This window comes from Polistes dominula, unplaced genomic scaffold (assembly GCF_049000335.1).
Source record: "Polistes dominula isolate Pdom_NZ unplaced genomic scaffold, Pdom_raw_medaka contig_373, whole genome shotgun sequence".
Taxonomy (NCBI): Eukaryota; Metazoa; Arthropoda; class Insecta; order Hymenoptera; family Vespidae; genus Polistes; species Polistes dominula.
This window is the reverse complement of record NW_028300899.1, coordinates 524,319-550,155: the sequence shown is the minus strand read 5'-3', so window position 1 is coordinate 550,155 and position 25,837 is coordinate 524,319. Positions and strand designations below refer to the sequence as shown.

Sequence of the window (25,837 nt, the reverse complement as noted above, 5' to 3'; positions counted from 1 at the left end):
ACTAGGTATTTCAAGTTATCGAAGCACCATACGTTGATGATATACATATATACATACATGCATAGATCGTATATATTCCAGCGAGAAAAGATATTTCCATTTCACATGAAATTTTCCATATCCAATGCATCCTTGGCGACATACACTCTCTCTCTCTCTCTCTCTCTGCGTTTCCATCTTTCCATCCTATTCGCTTTACTTTGGAGAGCGTGCCGTCGCGTGAAATACACTCGTATTATAATAACAACAATAACAACAATAACAACAATGTCTTGACATTTGAGAAAATTTTTCTCTCCATCTTGGAAACACCATTTCGAAGACTGCCGTTTCCTCCTAATGCCCTTGTTTTTCTTCCTTTTCTTTTCTTTTTTATCTTTCTCCACGTATTTAAATATTACCATTTTCTTTCGTTTTATGTATTATTATTTTTCTCTTTCAACTTTGGAGGGAATATAATTCGAGAAAAATGGAATAGGAACGACGCGACAGATAAAAAGATATTTTCTTTCAATTCCTTATTTCTCTCTTTCTCTTGCTCTTCCTTTCTCTTCTTCTATTTTCTCTTCTTTTATAACCAGTTGTTCGTTTTCTCGTTTCCAATAACGTCTTCGGGGTTCATCACGACTACAACGACGAGGACGACGACGACGACGACAACGACGACGACAACGACGATGAACAGAAGGAAGATGTCGTCGTTTCACACCGTTTCTTCCCTTTCTCAATCTTCTCGCGTCCTCGAAAGACAAAGGGAGCCTTTCGAATTGGAACTTGGAAACACTCGTTACCTTGATGGTACCCAATCGAGATGGAACTACCGTGGTATGCCGTTCACTTAGTTTCTCTCCATTTTAATTTCTTTTATCATCGTGATTCGCAATCGTGCTTTCCGTTCGCCTTCCCCCTTTTCCTTCTTCTTCTTCTTCTTCTTCTTCTTCTGCTTTTTCTTATTTTTTTTTTTTATCTTATCCGAATAAATTTTACCCTATACTTACACTCCCTTTCTGCATTAATACGAAAGCTCGTACTTTTTTCTTATATAAAATATAAGGGTAAAAACCATTTCAATCATTTGAGGGGAGAATTATCTGAATATTTTCTATTTCATTTTTCCAGATGGAAAAGGAAATTTTTTTCTTTCATTATTCTTATTATTATTATTGTAATTTTTTTAGGATTAAGATAAATATGAATTAGAAAAATAATCTAAGGTGAATTCACTTTAATCATTTGATGGAAGGACTTGCATATTTTAGATTTTTATTTTATTTTAATTTTTCCATATTGCTGTAAATATTGATCAACGTTATTTTCTTGTAACATTACTCACACACATATCGCGCGTTATTATGAAAATAATGATTATAAAAATTATGTATTTTTTTTTCTAATTACCTTCAGCCGTAGTAACAAGAACCATACTTTCGGGATGTTTATTGACCAATCGGCGAATCACATCGATCTGTTCCAAAGCAAGTTGAACGGAGTCGTGATATTGGGATGGACAGGGCGTGTACGCCGACCAGAACTGAAACAAAAATAAATAGAGAGAGTGAGAGAGGGAGATAGTTATTAAGTATGTAAAATTTGGTTGGTATATTGTGAATATTGAATGAGAGTTGTCAATAGTGAGTTGTGAAATATGATACGATTATTCGCTCGATAATCTTAACGATACTTTGAAATACAAGTACGTTTCCTTCGGGACTTCATCTTTAATTCAAACGCGAGGGGGAAGACTAGCTCCCGATATCGTTGAAAACAATTAAGCGTGAGTATAAAGAAAATGTATATAAAACCCGGTGAATAATATTTTGAATTTCAAATGTAAACCTAGTAATACTTCCAAGAACTGTCTATCTTTTTTTTTCCCTTTTTTAAATCCTAACGTATAGTCAAGTATAAATACGTTTGTCGTTCGTTTCGAATAATTTAAGAATCGTCCTACATACATCTCGACGATACGTTTCGTTAGAATTTTTGTTCTCTCGTTGGAAAAAAAAAAAACATGAACGAGAATCAATAAGGTCGTCGGGTCGATAAAACATTAAAAATGTAAAACGTCAAATATTTTTATCTCCACCTTTCTCCATGGAACACAATTATATTATCAGTTTGTTCGAAAATTAATTTCCTTTTTCCCTCCCCTCAAAGATTTCTTCTTAATCCCTTTTACGTATATACCTAATTTTATTCTAAACCATAAAATCGTATAATATTCTAGTAACGGGACACCTCAGATGTTATTTAGAAACATCTTGTGTTTCGATCTTTTGCCATTTACTTATTCAAAATGATTCTTCTTATGATTTTTCATTTATATTTTTTATGACCACTAACATTCGAAACGACTTTACGTAAGGCTCGTAAATCAGTGGACGACACTACGACATTATTTCGAGTGTTCTATTCTAACATTGAGTAACATCGATCGTCGCGGTAAATACAAACACACACATACACGTTACAAATTTTATGTTTGTTCTGTGTGAAAATACTCTGGAATATCGGAAGGTTTTGTATTTTTATAGTCGCAAGTATTTAACGAGAAAACGGAAAGGAAACGTTCGTGTGTCCTTCTTAGGTTCGTGGGGTTCGCATTTTCTATGTTCTACACATACACGTTTATATGTACATGTATACATATATATAGACAAGAACGTAGAGAAGAGGCACAGTAGTTATGGCATGGTTTACGTCGGACCTTGGCAAAGTCGTGTGCGTTTATATACAACACACATCTTTCTTTCCTTTCGTTTACATTAGTGTTGGTACTCGCACAAAAACGAGTAGTCGCAGTCGAGTTTTAGGTCAGACGTTCATAAAAATACTGCTATGAGAGAGAGAAAGAAAAAGAAAGAGTAGTGGTGGTAGAAGCGTAGTTCAGCATTTGGGATTCTATTTAAAGGTGACCTATGATTGTGAAAACCCGATCTACCGTCGAATAAATAGCAAGGAGGTATTCGGAGAACGTTCGTTTGAAGGGAGAAGATACAATCGTAAACGTTCTCTCCCCTAAAGTCCTTTCGGTTTCTTAAAAGGCCACGATAAAATGGGCTATACGATATTCCCTAAATATTCACGTTTAAACGTTTAGAAAGCTTTTACTTAGATTTCGCTTTTTCTACGATTTTTTTTCTCCCTAAATTGTACGAAATGGTATATACGCAATGTAAATTTTGTATACTTTTTTTGGTGCTTACACGTATTCACAAATACAAGAGTTTTCTCTTTGTTTTTTATTTCTTCCTTTCTTTTTCTCACATCTATCTATCTATCTTTCTATCTTTCTATCTTGAAATTCACTTCCGGGATTTCACCTGGTTCGGAAGTGCTACATCTAACCGCTTCCGTATAGAAATCCTTGAGGAGCTTCAGAGAGGAAATACTTGGGGGAATCATACATGGATCTTCGACGTTCTTCTTCAGGTATTACGTGTGTAAGTAGGTGCGTTAGATGTATGTGCACGTGTGGAACATACCCTGACGTGTTGAGAACATGGAAGAAGTGAAAAAAGTATAGTGGTAGGTCATGTAGCAAAGCGATCCCCAAGTATCCGAGGATAGAAACTTTCTTTCCAAGGTAACGACGATAAAAGTATCGGCGTACTGGTATCGATACTGCCACATGTCGGAATCGTGCCATCTTATTTTTTTTTTTCTGTTTTTCATTTTATCCATAATATCGATCTACGTAAATTTCGAGAAACAACTGTTCTTTAAGTATATTATATTATATTAATATTATTCGTCTTGTATCAGAAACATTTCATCTCAGATTTTAGAATTAAAAGCAACAATTTGTATTACTATTTGAAATAGCATAAAAAGCAACACACAAAAATATGAACAAATGAAATATTAATTTTTTTATGAAAAAAAAAATATATATATAAGTAGGAAAGTTTAAAGTAAACAATTCAGTGTTAGTAAATCAGTGTATTGAATTTTTATGGAAATCGGCAAATGATTTGGTTGGTACTTTCGTCCGATAGTGTACACTGTATATCCATTGTTTTTCTATTACGAATGAAAAATTGAATATCAAACGAAAAACGTCATACTATTAGCAAATTAATCGTCTTTACAGACCCCGCACGTGTATTTGTAAACCTGTGTGTGTCTCTGTTTAGTAGGAGAACCAGACTAGAGTCAATGAGTATATAAACGTATATATAGCTAGACGGATAGTAAACAAAGAGGTTTATGGCCAGACATCGGCCTTGGTAAATACTCGATTCGTCGTAGACAATGAATATTTAACTATGCGAAATCGATCGAATGAAGCTTCGACGTGATCGATCAATCGATGGATCAAATTTACTTTTTGAAAAAGTAAATTTCGCGCGGATAATTCGATTCGACGAATGGAATCGAATAGAATGGGAAAAAAAGGGAGAATAAAAAAGGAAAGAGAATTTTCGATGAATTAAAACAAAATGGATCTTCGATTGAAAAAAAAAGAAAAAACTACTGTAGAATGAGATAGTAGAATGATTTTTCAATTTATTCGCCAAGTTACTACTATTTGACAAGTAGTTTGAAGAGGAGTCTAGTAATTTCCCTTCGACTTTCCAACCCTAAAGAATTTCCCCTCTCTTTCTGATCGTAAATTGAGAAAGGTTTCTTAAGAGGTTGAGTTAAGGAGTGAAAAAGAGAGAAAAAGAGAGAAAAAGAGAGAAAAAAGAGAAAGAGAGAGAGAGAGAGAGATATAGAAACAGGGTGAGTAGTTTGAAGTCGTCGCAAGTGAATTCTCGTTGACTTCGTAATCAATGATTCGTAACCTTTTCACGGTGGATGGGTTTCCTTCGTGTTTGAATGAACGAGGACAGTGATGAATCGTAGTATTCGTAGTGTTGGTAGAACTGCTCATGCCAGTTACCGGCATGCATATGCGCAAGTAGTAGATTGAGTATTCAGTACGAGGAAAGCTTACTATACTCGCATGATTTACCGTTTTCCTCCTTTATCACCAGTTAAGGTTACAAAGTTAAAACCTTAACATCTACGACGATGACAGTAAGGTAAGATAATCTCTTATCTACCGTGAAAACAAAAAAGGAGGATTTCAACGATTTGTCGATTTTCTTAGTTTGAAAATAATGTTTCGAAAGAACTTTAGAACATTCCATTTGGTTGTCCTATCAACTCGTCCGGTTTCTGATAGAGGGTCTCCATTTCGAGATTACTTTGTTAACGAGCGAGTGCAGTTTGCTGGATATATAAGTATGTATATATATTCAGAATACTCGAGGAAGTTTCTTCTAGAGTAGCCTTTTAGCGAAGCAGTTTTTACGAAACCACCGCCGTAAAAGCACAGTCCGCCTTTCGTTAGAGACAAAAAGGAAAAGAAATAAAGAAGAGTAAAAAAAAAAAGAAATCATGACAGATAGAAAGAAAGGCATCGCACGATTGCATTCCTGAAGGTTATGAAGTATCATCTTGTATCTATGTATATATGTAGATATATTATGTTTATATGAGAGATACGTGGTTTGCTACATGCTTGTACCTATGTATATATTTTTCTATGATATTATATGCATATATTTTAACATAAAGGACTTTCGGAAAGGCAATATCGGTTCAGCGATATAAAGATGTAAGTTATTACGCGTATTTCATACTTGCGACAGGAATTATTGTCGAGAGGTACGTACCAAAGGGGGAAAAACGTTTCGTAGAGTAAAGAGAAGCTTTGGCAAGCTCGTAAATCTATCGAATATCAACCATTTTCTAGACTTTTCACTGATCCCTTACGTTTACGTCATCAATTCAATTCTCTTTTTTCTTTTTTTTTGTTGTTGTTGCTATTATTTTTTTAATTACAAGAAATCGAATGAAGGAATAAAATTGATTGGAGAATAGTTGATTAACGTTTCATCGATGTTCTTTTTCGTGATTTAAAATAGTCGAATCGAACGCAATGGATTTCGTAAAGAAACTTTTCCTGTTTATATTTCACTGAGGGAAAATATTTGTTTTTGAATAGAATATGAACGTTATTTTTTGTTTGGTATAGATATGTACATATCTCTACATATTCCATCAAATTCACCATGGGAGAAACGTTATGGTTCAAGGAGTACATTTTCCTTCGTTTAAATTTTGCAACCTCGTAGAAATACCTAGAGTGAAATATTAAACTCGTTTAACTGTAACCGTAAAAATGTCACTAAGATTTTTCTTCTTTTGTTCGCTTTGTTTAGTTTTGATTTCGTTTGGAAACCTAACGTATTATATATTTGACGTTTGATCAGCCCTTTATATATATAAGCGAAAATCAAATAGAAATTAAACAAATTAATTACACTTACATTCTTACAAATAATACTAATTTTAACATATTTTTAATTATTTTTTTGTTATAATTATTTATCATTTAGTTAAATATTGCATAAATTGTATTATTTATCAGATTTAAGTATTATTTCTTTGTCGAGTCATGTAAACAAAAGAAAAATTCACGTCTAATATAAATTTCAAACGATAAGAAAATGATATCGGTAAACAGAGGAAGAAACAACGAGAGAAGAAAGAAATGTTATAAATGGAATAAGAGGAGACTTTAACTTCGTTGATATTAGATGCTGGAACGTGTTTTTTTAGTGTCAACATTGTTCCAACATGAGTTAGAAATTTTCGTATATCAATATTTAAAGAAGTAACATTAATCATCTTATTCCCTTTCTCTATCATCTCCTACCATCATCATTTTTTTTTCTATGTAAATAATATCTTGCAAACAACACTTTCATATTTCGCATTTCGTTTTCGAATTTTGACAAAGTTAAGATAATAAGATAGCGTAAAAATTACTTTTTCTCATTCGAAATCCATTATAGTATACTAATTTATATTTACGTTAGATAACAACAGGTTATTTTATAGCGAAACAAATTACAAATCTTTTTAATTCGTTGATTTTATTTGTTTGACTGAAACTCATTAGAGGATCGTTCGGTCGTATAAAATTAGTGAAGGTGACTTTAATTTAAACAAATTGACGTATCTGAGTGTGTGCGTGTGTGTATGTGTAGGAGAAAGAGAGACAGAAATAGAAAGGGAAAGAAAGGCAAATATACACAGACAGACATAGTTAATTTCGATAATGGAATCTCTCAGCGATTTGGAATATTTCGTCTGGCAAGTAGAGGTAGACAATCTACCCCGCAGTCACGAGACTTTAGAATAGAATGATATTAGACTTTCTGAGTGATTTTCTCGTACGCAAATAAAGATTAATTAAACGTAAGCGTAAGCTGTAGGTTTCTAAGAGCTCGAACTACTTTTGCTTGCACTTTCGCCCCATTAATTTCATCCTCATTCTTCCTTACAAATTATCAACTTGCTAATTTTATTTCCTTTCGCATTTGGATTTCAATCGTGGTTTGCGTCATTAATTCTATGACTAAATTTTATGTTTCTTTTTGTTCTCTCTCTCTCTCTCTTTCTCTCTCTTTTTTTCAATGGTCCATCTTTTTAATTTTGATTAAAACCAAAGAAATTTTTTGTAAGAGAAATTAATTGTAATCGTATGATTACCGTAGAAATGAACTTTTCGACGTTGGGAAAGGAAAGGAAAGAGAAAATAGTCAGAGTATTTCCGAGCAATTTAGTTTGAGTGAGTATAGCTCGAAGGGTACACGCAATCCTCGCGTTTACACCAATTTAGTTTCCAAGCGAATCGAGGATCCTACGTTTTTGCGACAAAGTTGAATATCGCGTGCGGAGCACTTCATCTCTATCTCGATTTTGTTCTCTTGTTGTTAGTTAGGTCTGTCTAATTTTCCTCAACTACCTTTTTATCTCTTTCATTTTTATATTTCTAATAGCCAAAAGCAAAGATGAAAACATTTCTTAATATTAATACTGCTAACTAACAAGGTTTCAATTGATAGATTACAATCGTATTTTTTTATGAGTCAAAACTCACCTGAGCAGTGACCATTCCTTCTCTTAATCTCCTTAGATCTGTATGACTCCAGGCGTTGCCAGACCAAGGACGGATGTCACTAAGATCATCAAACCTGAATCCTCGTAGCTGATTCTTTAGGAACTTGCGTATATTCCACGGTAGATCGTTGTGCCTTTAACAAAAACAACAAACACATGATCATTCAATTAAGTTAAACATTTTATTTTAACGTTAATTTTCTATTTTACGTCATTTTTCTTTAAAATAATACATTTAGAAGTAAAACAATAAGTTAAATATTTTATTCGTACTTTTTTGTTTTAATTTTATTTAAACTAATTATTATAGAATTTAAATTCAAATAAACGCATCGAATCTGATGAGATTCGACGAAGGAGAAAAGCCAGGAAAATTTCACTCTCTCTCTCTCTCCCTCTCTCTTATACGAGCACACACCCACACACACACACACACACACACACTTGTAACATTATCAGTTAGAGTAAGTTTTAGTCGTTGCATTTCACGTTAAATTACTTTCTAGAAGGGTAGTTAGAAGTATCCTTTTGGAAAATATCTCCTTCTCTCTTTCTCTTACAATTACAAGAGACACAATTGCGATAGGTGCCATCGAAGAGAGAAACAATTTAAAGGTTACTACGATTATTTCGATCCTATTGTCGTTCTACCGTTAACGAGAACGATCTTAGAGTATCATCATGATCATGATCATCGTTGTCGTCATCATCATCATCATCATCATCATCATTACTATCGTCGTCATTATTGTTATCGTCGTCGTCGTCATTATTATCATTGAGAGTGATTTTTCCTATTGTGTTGAGAGGAATCGATTTGTTACTTCTCTACAATTAGAGTTCCATTCTCTCCTCAATACATTTAATAGTCTATTTCTTTTCGCTTACTTAAGTATAATCGTTTTTTTATCTCTATATGTTTATTTTAGTAATATATCTAGATATATACAAACTTGTATATAGATATAGATATATAAATAGACCTGTATATATAAGTCGCTAGTAATAAATTAATATTTTATGATTAATTTACATAATACATAATATTACATTGTAAACAATATATTACAAGTTATATTACAAATATTATAATATATTTAGATGGTTGTAAGGATATATAGATATACATATGAACAATTCATCGGCATGGTAAATTTTACTGACGTCAAATGGGTGAGTTTTTTTTAATGTTATTATTATTTAAAAAAATGTGAGAAAATTTATTAATACTCTTTAGGGTTTTAAAAATATTATCTATAAACTTATTTTGTTATTGAATAATTTCAATAGAAAAATAAAAATAATTATTCAAACATGGCAAGATCTAAAACGGTACCGATGTACAGTTAATATGTGTATTTGTATATAGATATATTATAGTATCGATAATATATGGAATACATGTGTATCATGTGGTCATGACGGTCGCACGAGTCTTGAAGTTTATGTCGTAGACACGGAGAATCCGTTATTCGCTTCGTGTAACCGCACGAAGCGCATTAGAGAAATTTCCTACGGAATACTTCGGGATTCCCGGGACGGATAATTTGAATAAACCTATGCGGAAGTAACATGCCGGAACTCCAAGTTCTCACCGTACGCTATTGGAGTAGGAAGATCTAATTGAGTGGAAGTATGCCGATGTGAAGTGGCATCAGCTAGGTAGGCGTCCTCCTCTCATCCTACCTCATCCTCATCGTTACCTTCTTCCTTCTCGTTCTAGTCCTTGTCAACGACGTACACGTCGTGATGCAACACGATTATATGGCTTCTATAATTATTTCTCTACGTTCCTCCAACGTCTTCTTGTTAGATGCTCTTCTTAACTCCAATCTGATTAATCATTCCTTGACTTTCCATGAATTTGATTCCTTAAGGTGTTACGTTCAAATTTGTTAATTTACATGCACGCAACGGTATATTTAATTTTATTTAGTAAACACTCGTTGGTTTATTAACAACATTTGTTTATGTTCTTTTTATGTTTTCCCAAATTTTTTTGTACGCTATATGTGTACTTGTATTATCTAACAAAAAATATTTGTTCTCTTGTTATTTTACGAGGTTTACCGTAGTATTAAGCGAAATATAAATCGCTTACGTTTCGCAAATGTTCATGTGTGCCTTTTTAAAGGTTAGACCGAGGTATCCCACAAACATTCTCTTTCATAACGAATTTTCGCGAAAACGGGTCTCTTTCTCTCTCTTTTTCTCTCTTTCTGCTGGTATGCGTACGCGAAACCTATGTACTACGTGCCGTTAGCCAAACAAATCTGACCGGATTCGGAGATGGATCTCTCGGCCGTTTACCGCTTAACCATACTACTCGCCGGTAGAATGCACTTTGTATGCGGTACGAGCGGAGTTTAACTTCGAGCAGAATTAGGTAACCAAACGAGCGAACGTGCTTCTCCTATACAACCCTCCCTACCTCCCTCCCACCCCCCTCTTCACCCCTAACCCCTACCCTTTACTCTCTACCCTTCTCCCTTTCCCCTCCTCATCTTATCCTTCTTGTACAGTTTCCGCCTTTAACTACTATCAAACGTTATCCGTTTATCGAACTAACCGTTCGATACATTTTCGTTTCCTATGATTACTCTTACCAAGTTTCTAACTAACTGGAACGAACTCATTTGTTCTTTTTTTGTCGAATAATTTATAGACCCTTTTATATATATCTATATCTTTTTTACTTTAACTTTTTACTAAATTTATATTGTAATAATCGTTTAAATCTTTTGTTTAAATTATTAATAGTAATCCTGTGAACTGTTTTTTTTTACCAAATTGTATTTTTATTTGTTTGAGAATTATTCGATTATATAGAATTATTTATTAAATGGATACTTTTTATTTTATATTATTAATATTTAATTGAATTAATCTTTTTTTTTTTAAAAAAGATTACATTTATTGGAATAAACAATAGACCGTTTCTAATTTAATTTTGAATTTAAATTATAATAATAATTATAATAATAGTAATAATGATCATTAGATGATTAACTGTTATTTTATTATTAAGATTATTTACATGAATTGTTTTTTTGTAAGAACAAAAATTAATAACAAGGATGATAAATACATATTCTTCTTTTATTAAAATCCTATCAATTAGATCTCATTTTATATCAATCTCGTTTCTCATCTTTCCATTAGATATTTTTCACGACAAATCTTAGATGATCCCATTTCAATTGTCGTCACATTGAATCTCATAGTAGATTTTTTAACTTCTGCTCAATGTCAAGTATCCCCATCATTTTTTTCTCTCTTTCTCTCTTTCTCTTTTACAGACATGCGTTTAATTTGAAATAGCTATCGGACTACTTACTTACTTGCTCGCCAAATCCTCTTATCGTAGCTCGAGGATTTCTGTTTGCTAGTTTCTCTCACAAGTTCATGCAACCTGACTGTAACAATAAGTTAAGGGAACGAACGAGAATCAACGAGAATGAGAGAGAGAGAGAGAGGAGAGAACGAGAGAAAGAGAGGGGAAATACTGGTATAACTGTTTCGAGGATAAACGCGAAGTTTATGTTCGATCGTTTGTCGTCATCGTAAATTATTGTTGCTCAATGAACGAACGTTCATTGATTTGATTTGATTCGACCCGTAGGAAAATATTTTCCACAAATTTTCATTTTATTTAAGAGAATTAAATACTGATAATAAATTTAACACGAAATATAAAATACGGAAATTATTTGATGGAAATATTTTGTTTTCAAAATGAAATCGGGGTCTAGCGAATAATACTCTTACAATACATCCTATTTAAAATAAATAACATACATATGCACACGTACACGCGATATGAAACCACATATAGGAGTTTATAATTTTGTGCATTAATTTGAAAATGAAATTGTATAGTTTCGTTTTTAAATCATTACTCGTTAAAAGTTTATTTTTGTTTAAACGATTATCGTAAAATAGTTAGGATTGATCGATCATCAATCTAATCGAAAATCTGTGAAATCTCATACGAATTTGAAATATACAAAAATCAACGATTGCTGATACGCATATACATACGTATGGAAGAAAAATGACCAATGTTATATATATATGTGCAGTTAGTTTCCAACGTGAAATATTTGAATAATTCTTAATAACCGTGACGTTTACACGAATTTTACGCGCTCTTTTGTACGTCGATATGACGTATGCACGAGGCCGCATATACGTACATTTTTTAATTGTACAAATTCATGCATGCACAAAATTATAAAAAGAAAAAACATAGAAGCAAGATTAAAAAAAAAAAAAAAAAAGAAGAAAAAAAACACTGAATTTATTTATTCATTTTTCTAGCCTTGCGATTTTTGTCACGATAACTAATGCAGTGTTTGTTGTGTTAATTTAATTGACTAATTCTTGATTGCAATTAGTATTATGTTTCTTTGGTTTGTAATTTAATATTGTACTACGTCAAGTAAAAAATTACAAAAATAGAAGAAAGATAAAAAAGAACATCTAATTTTTTAATCAATCAATTTATTTATATGTGTCGTCTGCTAAATTTTGGTCATCATGATTATGCAATTTGTAACATTTAACGTTTGTGACTTTTCTTGTTTGTTTCTAGTTTATTCTTATTTCCTATTTTCTTTTTTATCATTTTCAGTGAGATAAAAGGATTTGAGATTTTTCTCCGGTTGGCCGTCATTTTCACGAAAGTCGTCATGCAACGATCGTTAACCATCGGCCGTTCGCATTTAGTAATGCATAAAAGTATTCAGTAGCATTTGGCCGCCGGCCAGGCTCGTGTTTGCAGCCATCGATAATATGAGACGTTCATAAAAATTCTCCTGCTTATTGGTTGCAGTCACGACAAGTCGATTCTTCTTTCATTTTCTTTTTCTTCTTTTTTCTTTTCTTTATTCTTACATACTTTCTTTCCTCTATTTCATTTTTTTTTCTTTTCTTATTCCGCTTTAAGAATAACAAGCTAAATACTACTTGCCTAGTCAAATTTCATCCGGTATGAGAACACTGTCTAAAGGAAAAATTCCACTTCTAAACGCTCTTACGTGACCCTCTTTCTTTTTTTTTTTTTTTTTTTTAACCAACACGAACTCTTAACATTGATAAAAAAAAAATATTATATAAATTTTCTTCTAGTTCAATCTAATCACCCAATCTTCAATATTAAATGAAGATTCACGAGTTACATCAATTTCGTGAAATTTCGATAGAACCGTCGCCATTTTCATCGACGCATATAGTACACACATACATACATATACGTGCGCACGAATACACATTCACCCAAGCATGTATACATATCTACATATTCCTCGATATTTAGTCCTCAATTTGGAAATATCGATTGACAATTTGGACATTAACGTAACAGGGATTACGATTGATAGATGAGCTTGGTAATCGAATCGTTGATTTGTTACTACATGAACAATATTCCACAATGTAATAATGAGAGAAAAGGGTTGCCAGAGAAAGAGGGGGGAGAGATTGTCAGTGAATGGGTGATAGGAGTGAAAGAAAGAGAGGGAGAGAAATTCGACAATGTAATTCAAAAGACGAGTCGTCAAGTTAATCGGTGATACGTATGCAGAGAATGCACCCTGTATCCAAGGGGTAAGATAACTTTAACGTCGATTTCGCCTAAAATGGTGCTGAATTTTCGTCGTTTGCCAAACGACCGGCGCAAAGGGGTACAAGGCTGGAGGTGGGAAGAGAAGAGGGTTGGCTTGGAAGAGAGAGAGAGAGAGAGAGGGAGAGAGGCTGGCTCAGAGTTGTGCGTTGAGAAGGGGTGGTTAATTGGCAAAGCGTGATAAGGTGCCTGGCCTCGATATGTATATGAGTGGTGAATATTCCGTTTGTTGGATACACTGACGTCACTCCAGATGCAAATGCGACGACTTCCGTGCACTCACTTGACTTCTCTTTCTCTCTCTCTCTTTCTCTCTCTCATATTCTCTTTCTATCTTTCCCTTTTCTATCTTGATTCAAGCCTATCGTCTTTTATAGTTGCACCATGTTACATGGTAAATGACTATGCGGTTGTTTTGTTCGTTTGACTGCTTTATTCTTGATTGGTACCTATTTTTATAATTTTTTAATTTGTAATTTGATATTGTAATAGGTCACGTAAAAAATTATTAAAATAATAGAAAAAGACAAATGAGCAATTTATTTCTTGATGGAACTTATTGTAATGTTTCTTTTTTTTTTAGTTTATATCTCAACCAATGGTTCTTAAATGTTTTTTTTTTAGTTATTTTAAAGTTTTTTAAACTTTTCAGAAATTTTATAAAGTTTTGATTTTAAAATTGGTAAATAAGGTAAAGTAAAAAGTTAATAAAAAAAGAAAAAAAGATAAACGAATAATTTATTCATTTGATTTATTTTTCTAGGCTTGCGTATAAGAAAGAAAAATTCATTTAATCGTAAGAAAAATTACGAAGTTCGTCTGAAAGAAAGCTTAATTAGTTTGTAGAAGCTTTTTTTTTTTTTAAGAAAACGCTAATAGAATCAACAATAATTAAAAGAGCACTTTTATTTCGGCTCCCTGTCATATACTCTCGTTTTATGTTTTAATTCGTGCACTATGAACTCGAAACTTAACTATTTTCGCGGTTATAGCACCTTTTGGCCGATTCATAAAATCTAATCCGTAGCATTGCTAGTTCTGAATTTGTTAAACTTTGTTAGTACCTTCTTGAAGTTAGCTCACTTTCTAGAGAACTCAACGCGAGCGACCTTTTATCGTATTAACAACGAATATGCGTAGCGAGGATTACGTCCTCTTATAGCAATTTTATTATACAATTCTCGTTTCGAATTGACAACTGAAGGCTAAGTTATAAAGAACGAACGATCTTCATACTTTTATCATTTCATTTTTCTGTAAGATTTGTGATTTAATTTTTTCCTTATAAGAAAATTGTCTTTGATTATTTCTAGAAAGTCTTATGCACACATACTTTTAATATTATAGTAACACTGCATTTCTGTTTACTCTCTCATCCTCACATTTCTTAATTAGTTATGAAATGAAGATAATTATTTAAAAAAACATCAATTGTGTTCGAAATATTTATTTTAATTTACGCACATTTATTAAAGAATTAATTTGATTAATACAACTCGCACAGTAAATGACAAACAAACTAGATCTTAAGAAATGTTATATAATAATAAGAATCTTGTTTGTAAGCTTGTTTGTTCGCCGGTTAGTTTCAGAATGTATCGAAAAGTTTGAAAGTCATCCCTGAGAGATATTCGACATCATCCATGGCAGTAGTTTGTTCATTCGTTTCTTCTTCCTTCATTCGTGGGGGGTGGTTCGTTCGTGGGGTGATTCGTTCATTCGTTCGTTTGGAAACTTTGGACTTTTGAGTTACGTACTATGTAAGAGCTAAGATCTGAGATCCGATTTCGTAGAACGAGGTCGGAATTCCGAGAGGTCGGGTTGGTCGCCTCGGCGCCTTCAAGGAACTTCAGCAAATCAAGTTACGCGTTGCTGCTGCATTAACCCCACCGGAAGTTGGTGTCTGTTCCTTCGTAACCCTACATACCAATGTTTCGCAGACCTCCAGACTCGAGAAACGAGCTTCCTCAGCATAGATTCCTATTTACATTTGTGCACGTTGTTCGTCTTAACCACATTCAAGGATCCACAGCATCCATCCTAGCCACCAAATGCATTCTCTCATTCTATCTCCCTCTCTTCATTTAGAATATTAGTTGGTTCATTCCAGTTTCGCTAAAGTGTTACGAGACACGACGAAAATTCGAATACCGAATTATTTACGAGTGTAGAATTCAGTTTGCCAAATAAGATGATTAAGAAAATTATGTCTCCTATTATATATATTCTAAATATATATATATATTTTAATTATTTAAATTAATTTCTTTTTAATCTCACATTATTACGAAAAGTATTCGAATACTAAATAATGTTCAAATATAGTGTTCAATAATTACAAATTAATGCATATAAATTTTGTATAACATTAATAATTTTGCGATAATTACTTAAACATTATTTTGTACTTTTGATAGAAAATCATTGGGTCAATCAATTTTAAGTAGATTTATTCGTTCGATCGAATAGAAAAATTTGCGACTAAATAAAAAAACAATAAAAAAAAATGAATAAATGTTTCATCAAATCATTGTACCTAGTACTTTGATACTATTTATTATATTAATCGAGGAAATAATAAATGGTCGATTTAATGAATAAAAGTCATTTTCAGAAAGTGTATTTGTATCAAAATTCATTCGGATTAATGTTCCTTCGCGTTAAATATTCGAGTTGATAAGTACGTCTCGGGGGTGGTACTGGTGGTGGTGGTGGTGATGGTGATGACGGTGGTGGTGGTAGAGGGAGAAGTATACTAGTATGGATACTCACTTGGTAATGGCGAAAGTTAGCCGAAGTCGAAATTTACGTAGCGAAATTTCGGACGTTCTCGTTTCTCGACCAATTTTGAACGAGGTGCGAGAAGCCAAGTGGTATAGGGGGAGAGGAATAGGAGGATGGGGGGGGGGGAGAGAAAGACACAATGAAAGAGAATTAAACGAAATATGTAGTTCGTTGAAATCCGATTAGAAGCTGCAACAATGAACATTCTAACATAAAATCCGGTCTAATATTAATATTATTTTAAATTGTATTTTTTAGGAAAATAGTTTGCATAAACGCGAAAGAATTGTAATCACGTTTTCTGAATGAAATAATAAATTTGATATAATACAAATATGATAAGTTTCTTGAATAAAATTTGAGCTTGTTGTTTCGCGTTGTGTAGAAATTTAGTATTAACGCGTGTAATATTCATCAATGGTGATTTTCATTTAACGAATATATTTGTCCGAATACAAGAGAGATGTACATCGATCTGCTTTTAATTACGTTCGAATAGAGTAATAATTAAAAACTCTCGTTTCGTAAATCGGTTTTAAATAGGGGACGAGGACACTCGATAAATCGATAGAAATTGTTTGAATGTTTCGAGGTAATCCAGTTCGTTTCAAAGCGAAGAAATATCGTATCTCGTTTATACATATATCTATGTGCGAATAGGTAGATGTATATATATATATATATATGCATGATATATATCTATGGTTATCTACGTGTATGTACTTTGGAGAGTCGTCTCTCAGGAAAACAATTCAAACTCAGACTCGACGTCCTGTCCAAATAGTGTACTATTTCGACGAACCAACCAGAACCAAGGAGAATTTTCATGAAACGTACACACACATACTCACTCACTCACTCTCTCTCTCTCTCTCTCTCTCTCTCTTTCTTTCTTTCTCTTTCGAAGACAGCATCTTGTGACGCAAAGTTACGTTCTTAGATTTTTTTTCTTAGCTCAGATTATTCTTCGACAAAAAATATAACAACAATAATAAAATAAGGAGAGTATTCATTTCATCCGAACGAAAATGATATTATCTTGTTTTTAAGAGGTCTATGATAAGAAGTTGTTGGTATAAGGAAAATAAAATGTTATCGGATATTTTGTTTTATTTTTATTTCTTTTTTTTTTTTTACTGACAATAAATTAAACGATCATTATCATTATGTGCCGTATTATTTTTTTTATTATATTATGTATATAATTTAATAAAATAGTATAAAAAAAACACAATTGTATGCATGTAAAAGTTACTATAAAGAAAGAAACTATTTGAACGATTTTATATGTATATATGTTTCATGAAATGTTTATCTTTATATATCGGATTATGTAAATAAAAATCGCAGGATTCCGTGAGAGTTTTGTCGTTTCTTTATGTATCATCCTATCACGAATATACTTTCCTTTATGGAATCTATAAATGTATTTATAGAAAATATCTATATGTGTATACGTATGTATATTTATATGTGTACAAAATACACATGTATGTATGAACGTCGTCGACCGATTTTTACGATGGTTTTTTTTTTCTTTTTTTATTAACACTCGAATGAGTTTTTTTTTTATCGATATATCTCTTGATCAATCCAATTATTTTTTTCATTCTCACCTTCTTTACGGTTTTTTTTTTAATATTTTTATTTGTTCATTGATTACTCTCCTAAAATTTTTTTAAAGACTCGAAAAATCTTATAAACAAGTTTTTCATGAGTTGTGTATATAAACTCAGGCTTGTTTTATTTAATACAAAATGATAAGAAGGATTTAGATGAAAGTGTGTGCACGTTTTATAACACGGAATGATCGTTCGTTCTCTTATGCTCACTGTTTTATCTCAAAAGGAATGATGAAGATGATGATGTTGCTTACTACCTATGTCAGAGGATAAAAAATAATAATAATAAAAAGAAAAAAATAGAAAAAAAAGAGGAAGAAACAGAGAGAGACAGAGAGAGAGAGAGAGAGAGAGAGAGAAATGCAAAGAACTTGTGACTAACATAAGTGGAAGAAGCTGTGCGCGATGGACTTGTTGCTTTAAAAGGTTCATCTTGAAAACTACGACGACGACGACGACGACGACGACGACGACGACGATACGAACGAGAAAAGAAAAAGAAATAGACAGGAAAACGTGCGATCTTGAAATTTTACCCTTTGGGAGGTCTTACAATTTTCATAGGTTTACTCTACCGAGCCCTTAGGATTACAACTTTGATCCTTTCCCTAATTCAAAGACGTACTACTCGAAAACATTTCGAAATTAAAACGTTTCTTCTGTCCCTGTATCGATCATTTTCTAGCGAACTGGATCAGAGAATATTTCTTCTCTTTTCTTTCCTCTCTTTTTTTATTTTTTTATTTTTCTTTATTTCCGTTCAGAAATATTGCAAGCTCAATCTTGGAGATACTTCAACGAATCTAAAAATTCTTTTCGAGAAGATGAGAAACGAGTTGACGGATATCGAAACTCTGATTCTCACTCACTCCATCTTTTTCTATCTCATTCTTTTTCACTCTCTTATATATTTCTCACAAATACTTTATCTCTCTCTCTCTCTCTCTTTCTTTCTCTCTCTTTCCCTAGAAAATCTTTACGAGCGAGTTGCGAGAAACGAGAAGAGAACTACTCTTTCAAGCCCACTTCCCTTTTCTTTATCCTACCCTTTTTTCCTCCACAAAAATTCTCGTTTCAGTGATCTCGTCGTCGAAACGAAGGACATGGTAATTAAATATTTCTAGTCAGTAATGAATGTCACGTAATAGTTGCATCTAATGTTACTGAATTAGACACTTTTGATTAATATATTATTATCTTTGAAAGAAGGATAAAACGGTATAGTAAAATGGAAAGAATAAAATTTAAAAAGAAAAGAAAATTAATTTACTAGATAATTTTTCACCTTCTTCTTCTTCTTCTTCTTCTTCTTTTCAAAGCTTTTCAAAAAGCTTTTCAAAGTATTCTCAAAGTAGTTGGAACATTTTTCATGTGAATTTCTTTTCTTCATAATTTTCATTGAACCTTTCACATTACATAAATACTTTCAAACACACACACACACGCATACATATATAACATACATACATAAATATGTGTACGTGTATTTGAAATTCTTAGTTAAGAGAAACTAGAGCGAGATTATGTTTTCTATGCAGATTATATACGATAGTAGAAACTAACCGAAGAAGTATGTATCGTAGTTTTGGTAATCTTTACATATAAGGTTAAAATCTCTTTCTCTCTATTGTTTCTCTCTCTCTCTCTCTCTCTCTCTCTCTCTCTTTTCGGAATTCAAATGGAAGGGATGAGGTAGAAGAAAAGGTTAGAGAAACTTCGAAAGTACGATTTGAGGAAACAAGCACACATTCCTACACCTATAGTGTACGGTGTTTCAGTTTTGTGGTTTTATCCGAAGCACGCGATAACTTGATTTTTTCGCGATTTATCCAAGAATGGTGGATTAAAGCGGATGTATACCCACACAAACATATATTTACTCACATCCACGTACACAATATAAACGGACACATATATGTATGTATCAGAAAATGTATAGGTTACATGGATCGTCGTTTATAAGAAAGAAGAGGGAGACCGGTCTCGTTGCAGTCATGCGATCAACTTCGAATAGAAAAAGGACAAAACTGAAAAGCATTATTTTTTAAAGGACAATAGGCTTTACGAGGTTTTTACTCGTTTATCAGGGTTGCCAACGAGTAAGTTCTTTTGGTTAAATCGTTAGTGTTTTTTCACGCCGAATATTTTTTTGTTATCAACGGTTTCTAAAGGAAAAGGACAAGGTGCTGATACTTTTACATAAATGTAAAAATGTCTAACATAAGTAGGAGAATGTTTCTCGATAAATGTATATGTATGATATGCGTGTGATTGTGTTTAACATAGTGGTAACGAGTGGAAGAGACGATCACGAAAAAGGAGTGCAATTTGCAACGACAAAGAGCAACTCTCGTTTACTTTCTGATCCGATAACCTATTTGGCCGATATATACATACATACATAAATATACATAGAACGATAAATATACGTATCGAGAATACGGATACGTTGAGAGAGCAATCACACAAACGCGATACGAAAGAAAGACACGTAAGGTTGTTCCAGACAGGAGAACGGAAAATTCGTATCTGACCTCCCCCTTGCATCCTTTCTTTCTTATATCTCTATATCTCTCATTCGAGTTTTTTCTTTTTTTTTGTTTCTTTTTTTCTTTCTCTTATTCCTTCACATTTAGGTTGCCCGAGAAACTGAAGACTGAAGGATCAAACAGCCACGGGCTACTCTCGAGTAAATTCTACTATCTTTTTCAGTGCTTTCTCTGTCTTTTCTTCACCTTTATCTCATTCTATTTATCTATTTTTATTTTTTTTTTCATTTTCAATGTCCGCGTTTCTTCGTTTATTTTATTTTATTTTATTTTTTTTTATTTCTTTTTTTTTTTTTTTAACTTCTTCTCGCTTCTCCATTAACGTCTTTTCTTTTTCACAACCCCTCGCGAAACTTTCTCATTATCTGTATGAGAATGCAGTAAGCTCCAGAAGCGTCCAATTAAATTGCACCTTTTTTATCTTCTCGGATAAATAAACGAGACAGAGATATACGGTTAAAGAGAAAGAGAAAGAGAAAGAGAAAGAGAAAGAGAAAGAGAAAGAGAGAAAGTGATGAGCTTGCTGATGTCTACCAATAAAAACTACTCATATTATTATTTTTCTCTTTCTCTTTCAAATTTCTTGTTTTTTTTTTTTTTTCATTTCTCAACCATCTGCAAAAAAATTTTATATTTTATGCTTTTCATATATATATAAAAATCGTATTAATCACCTATGTGAAACCATTTTATATTTCAGAATTTAAATTATAAAGATGATCATATTAATCACACACACACCTAAGTGAAACAATTTGTTATTGTAGCATTTTATAAACATTCGAATACAAGGATCATAGTAATTATTAGATGATTAAATATAAGATAATAAAGATTGATGACATTGAACTTACCCGTCGATTAGCGGAACATCCCTGAGTATCTTTCGAGCGGCTGCAAGCCGATCTACAGTGTGAGCTGCGAGTAGGATCCTCGTCAGGAGCTGACCCAGAACCATCACGCCCACCACCATCCTCATCCTCCTCCTCGCTGGACCCACAGTCCGTCCTTACTAAAGTCCTCATGCCATCACCGTCGACTTACCAACTCTCTCTCTCTCTCTCTTTCTCCTCTACTTCCCTTTCCTCTTCCTCTTCCAGGATCCGGATACAAATTTTATGATCCACCTTGCGTTACACTTTCCTCCCTTTCTTTTCTTCTTTTACAAACCAACAAAAAAAAAAATTATATTAAATTAATCACTGACTACGAAATTATTCTTCGAAATACGGTAGATAATATCCTTTTTATCACGTATATATTTTTCCTTGTTTACACTTTTCTTCTCATTAGTTCAAAAATATTTCCAAAAAAAAAAAAAAACAAAGAAAAAAGTAAATCACAGATTATAAGATCATTAGATCGAAGATTAACGGATGCAAAAAATGTCGTATTATTATTATTATTTTTTAAACACTTTACTAGTTCTTTCCTTTTATTATTTTACTCAGTTATTTTATATCAATTTGCAAATATTTAAATAATAAAACAACAATTCACATATGACGACATTTATTGTCTGAATAAAGAAACGTATTATTATTGTTCATCACGTTTGTTTTTAACATTCTGTTCGTTCCAACAATTTCCTTTTCGATTATTCTTTTATTTTTGAAGCAGTTCGAAGATAACAAGATTCAAAGATCAACGTTGGCTATTCTTCTGGTGTCCTCTTTATCTTCCAGGCATTCGTCTTCCCACATATCCAGAGCGTTTTCCTCGATTTCTCACTTCCAACACCCACAGGACTACTTTTTCTGCCGTCACGCTTGATTCGTCGTCGATGTACTTTCCCGTAAACCTCTTCCTTCCTTTTTCTTTTTTTCTTTTTCTTTATTTCTATCTTTCCAGTTCTACCCCAAAAAGGATTAACCTTAGAAAATCATCCTTTTCGATTCCTTTTCCAATTCCTATTTCTCTACTTCTTCTTCTTTGTCGACACTTACCCTTTATCTTTATCTTTATCTTTCTCTTTCTCTATCTCCTTTTTCTTTTTAACTTCTATCTCTTTCTCGACTTTAGGAATTCTCCTATCGAACTTTGCCACGAAAGATTTATTTCGATACCGCGATCCAATATCTTCTCCTTCCTCTCCAAGCCAAAGCACCGTTATCTCGCGGTCCACTTTCGAGGATTATTCTACTCTTCGCATATCCTACTCCATCTACTCTTTATCTTTCCCGTTTTTCTTTACCCTTTCGAATGCACAATTCGAAGATTCGAGGAGAGACTGAAAGGAATCCTTAATTTGCATCCTCTTATAGTAGACTCTCAAAGAAGATCGTCCTCAAAACCTATTGGATTTTATACTTTTCTCTCTCTCTCTCTCTCTCTTTCTCTTTTTCTCTTTTTTTATATATACGCGAGTACACATGTGTAAACGTTATTACTGCGAAAATTAAGGAATCCTTTGAATGGAAATAAATCGGTAAATCGATACGACTTTCAGTCAAATCGTTATCTTCTTCATTTCGATCACTTCATCATTATCATTATCTTCTTCTTCTTCTTTATATTTCTTTATTTTTTTTTTAAATCGATTTACAGATATGAATAATTATAACGTTGGAACCAAAAATTGCACGAGAAAAATGATATATCTCCTTTATTATTCTTCCATTTTCTCAGAACATGTACGGTCTCTCGTTCCAGGTTTTCTCGACGTTTAATATTCCGTATCATCTTCGGTAGTCGTTGATTGTCAATCCGCGACCGGAGATTGATCGTGGTATCGTAAATACATTTACGTGTATATATATATATTAGTAGAAATTCGGCACTCGATTATTCAATTTCGCGAATTAATTACGCGTAGGAAGATTAGACGACAATTTCGTTCGTCGACTTTTCCGAGACGTCAATGCTTAATAGATTATTTTTTTTCCCTGTTAAAACAAAAAAAACGGATTTTTTCCTATATAAATTTAATATTCCCAACATGTCAAACTTTCTATCGTAAAATTTACAAAATGTTCAATAATATAAAAGAGAAAAAAGAAAGAAAGAATATAAAAAAAAAATGTATAATTTGTATTTAAAAAAAAAAAACAAGGAGAGAAAAAAGTGACGAAATATTCGTCATTTTGTCTGGCAAGACGATAATACGTTTTTCTCGGTGGCTAATTAATAATTAGGATGTTACGTTTCCGGTTCTCTTTTTTCCCTGGCATATAATAGAGAGAGAAAGACAGAGAGAGATATTGGAAGAGAATGGTAAAAGGTGAGAAAGGGAGAGATGACAATGAATCGGCAGTTCGTAGCCCAAGCGAGAATTTAATGTCGCCCAACGACTAATGAGTTAGCCTGTTCATAATTATGAATGGACGTGGGCTTGGTTCGGGCGTCTAGTTACCACCGTGATACACAGGTATTTATCTACGTGCCGATGATTAATTAACGCTAACGACGTTAACGATCATCATCGGCTGCTGGTGGGTTCTCGATTCCATCAAAACTAACGCAGGGGATTTGAACGAGCTCTGAACGTTGCCCATATCATCAACCATCTCTCTCTCTCTCTCTCTCTCTCTCTTGTATCGTTCATTCATTCGTTCATTCATCCGTCACTTAACGTTCATCTCTCTATATTCCTAATTCGACGTCTCTACACGATCATCTCTCATGCCATTTTCGAGTAGAGTAGAGTACTTTAAGCGAACGTACTTCAACACGTCAGCCACTTTACCGCGCGAAACGCGAACCGTCGTTGGCCCTTCCGAACGTTGTGTCCTCTCTTCGATCGAACTATCGATGTGTCAGTATCGGGAAATTAATTTACCACCCTGGATGAGGGTTGAAATTTCAACGACAATTTTTCCGATACAAAACGTTTCGCGAATTGAATTTTTCTCGGGTTATAAATCGTTTTAATGTTTTCTCGTATGATTTTTCAAATTTCTCTCTCTCTCTCTCTCTCTCTCTCTCTTGAAAGTAAATTACATTTTATTGGTAATAATTTGAGGTGTCAGAAGAAAAGTTGTTGCTTAACGACAATGTGTCGTGAGTTTGGTGGTTGATGAGAACGGGCATGGTGATAATAGATGTGGTTGTGTATCTTCTAAGTTGTAGATGAACGCACTTTAAACGTTTAGAAAAAAGCTTTCCACGTAGTAACGGGATAAAAGTAAAATGTAAGAAAAAGAAGAAGAAGTAGTAGAAGAAGAAGAAGAAGAAGAAGAAGAGTAACCAGAGCTTTGGAAGAGATCGTGCGCTACTTCCGCGAGAGTTTACCAAGAAAAGACGAACTTTCCGTTCGAAGAAACTTTACTGTTCGTGGAAAACTTCTCCTAGTATCGTCGTCGAACGGGCGACGATGGAACGTAGTCGAGTGAACGAGATAAGAAAGAAAGAAAGAAAGATGATAAGAAAGTAACAACAACGAAAACAGGATAATAACAAAAATAAAAGAAATAAACGAAAGATTTAAAAGAAACACACATAAAAGAGACACGAGACGGCGACCTTAATAATTCTTCCCCCTTAATAATTTTTCTCTATTTTAAACACTAATCCTTTTAAACTTCCCCTATTATGTATATTTATTGTTAGTACTTAAAAAAAAAAAAACAAAAGAAATATTTATTTTTTGACATATTTTCTTGTTTTTATTTTTTCTTTTAAATGGAAAGAAATATGTCAGAATGATATTTCGCACCTGTTTCACATATTTTCGTCCCGTGTTATGTTACGACTTCGATCAACGATCTAATGGTTTTTTTTTGTATCTAACGCAGCAGACACGTTCAGTCAAATCGTTGTACGCGGTCCGGAGTTGAAGGCCCGACTGACGAAATTGTAGGTAGAAACTGTGGACGAACGAAGGCGCAGGCGCTTCACCACTTCTCGTAGCAGCGATCTTCCTCTATCCCACTTTGCTTCCTCTCTTCCTGTCCGACCACTCTTTTCCTTATTTCCTCTTACTCTCTTCTTCTCCCTCTGCCTCACTCTCTCTCTCTCTCTCTCTCTCTCTCACCCTCGCCCTCACTCTCATCCTCATCCTGATCCTATTTTTTTCTCTCTTTTACTACATATCTGTTTGTTTTTCTCTCTCTTACACACACACATACACACACATTCTTTCTTTCTTTCTTTCTTTATTTCTCTTTTTAACACACAGAATCCTTGTTCTTCCTTGAACCGTCTAACCGAGACTTCTTTTTCGTTAGACACTCTGTACGTGTCCACAGGGCACACTGGCCCTACGGCACGAAAGCAAGCCGAAAGCTACGAGTACGTTTTTTAAACTTCCACGACTACTTCTAGCATAATTCAGGAAGGAGTTCAGTATCATGGTAAAAAAT

The 25,837-nt window shown here is 33.3% G+C and overlaps 1 protein-coding gene and 1 long non-coding RNA gene across 2 annotated transcripts in view; one reads left to right on the top strand and one right to left on the bottom strand.

Moving 5' to 3' along the window:
• LOC107074685 (dipeptidase 1) overlaps positions 1–25,338 on the bottom strand; it is a 52,510-nt gene extending 27,172 nt beyond the window's left edge. Inside the window, 4 exon segments of the mRNA XM_015336352.2 lie at positions 1,399–1,531; positions 7,940–8,093; positions 21,392–23,422; positions 25,192–25,338. Coding sequence (XP_015191838.2) covers positions 1,399–1,531; positions 7,940–8,093; positions 21,392–21,516 — 412 coding nt within the window. The 5' untranslated portion in view covers positions 21,517–23,422; positions 25,192–25,338.
• LOC149033445 (uncharacterized) overlaps positions 1,538–25,837 on the top strand; it is a 31,203-nt gene continuing 6,903 nt past the window's right edge. Inside the window, exon 1 of the long non-coding RNA XR_016178861.1 lies at positions 1,538–1,774. This is a non-coding gene — a long non-coding RNA (uncharacterized LOC149033445). The remainder of the gene's footprint in view (positions 1,775–25,837) is intronic.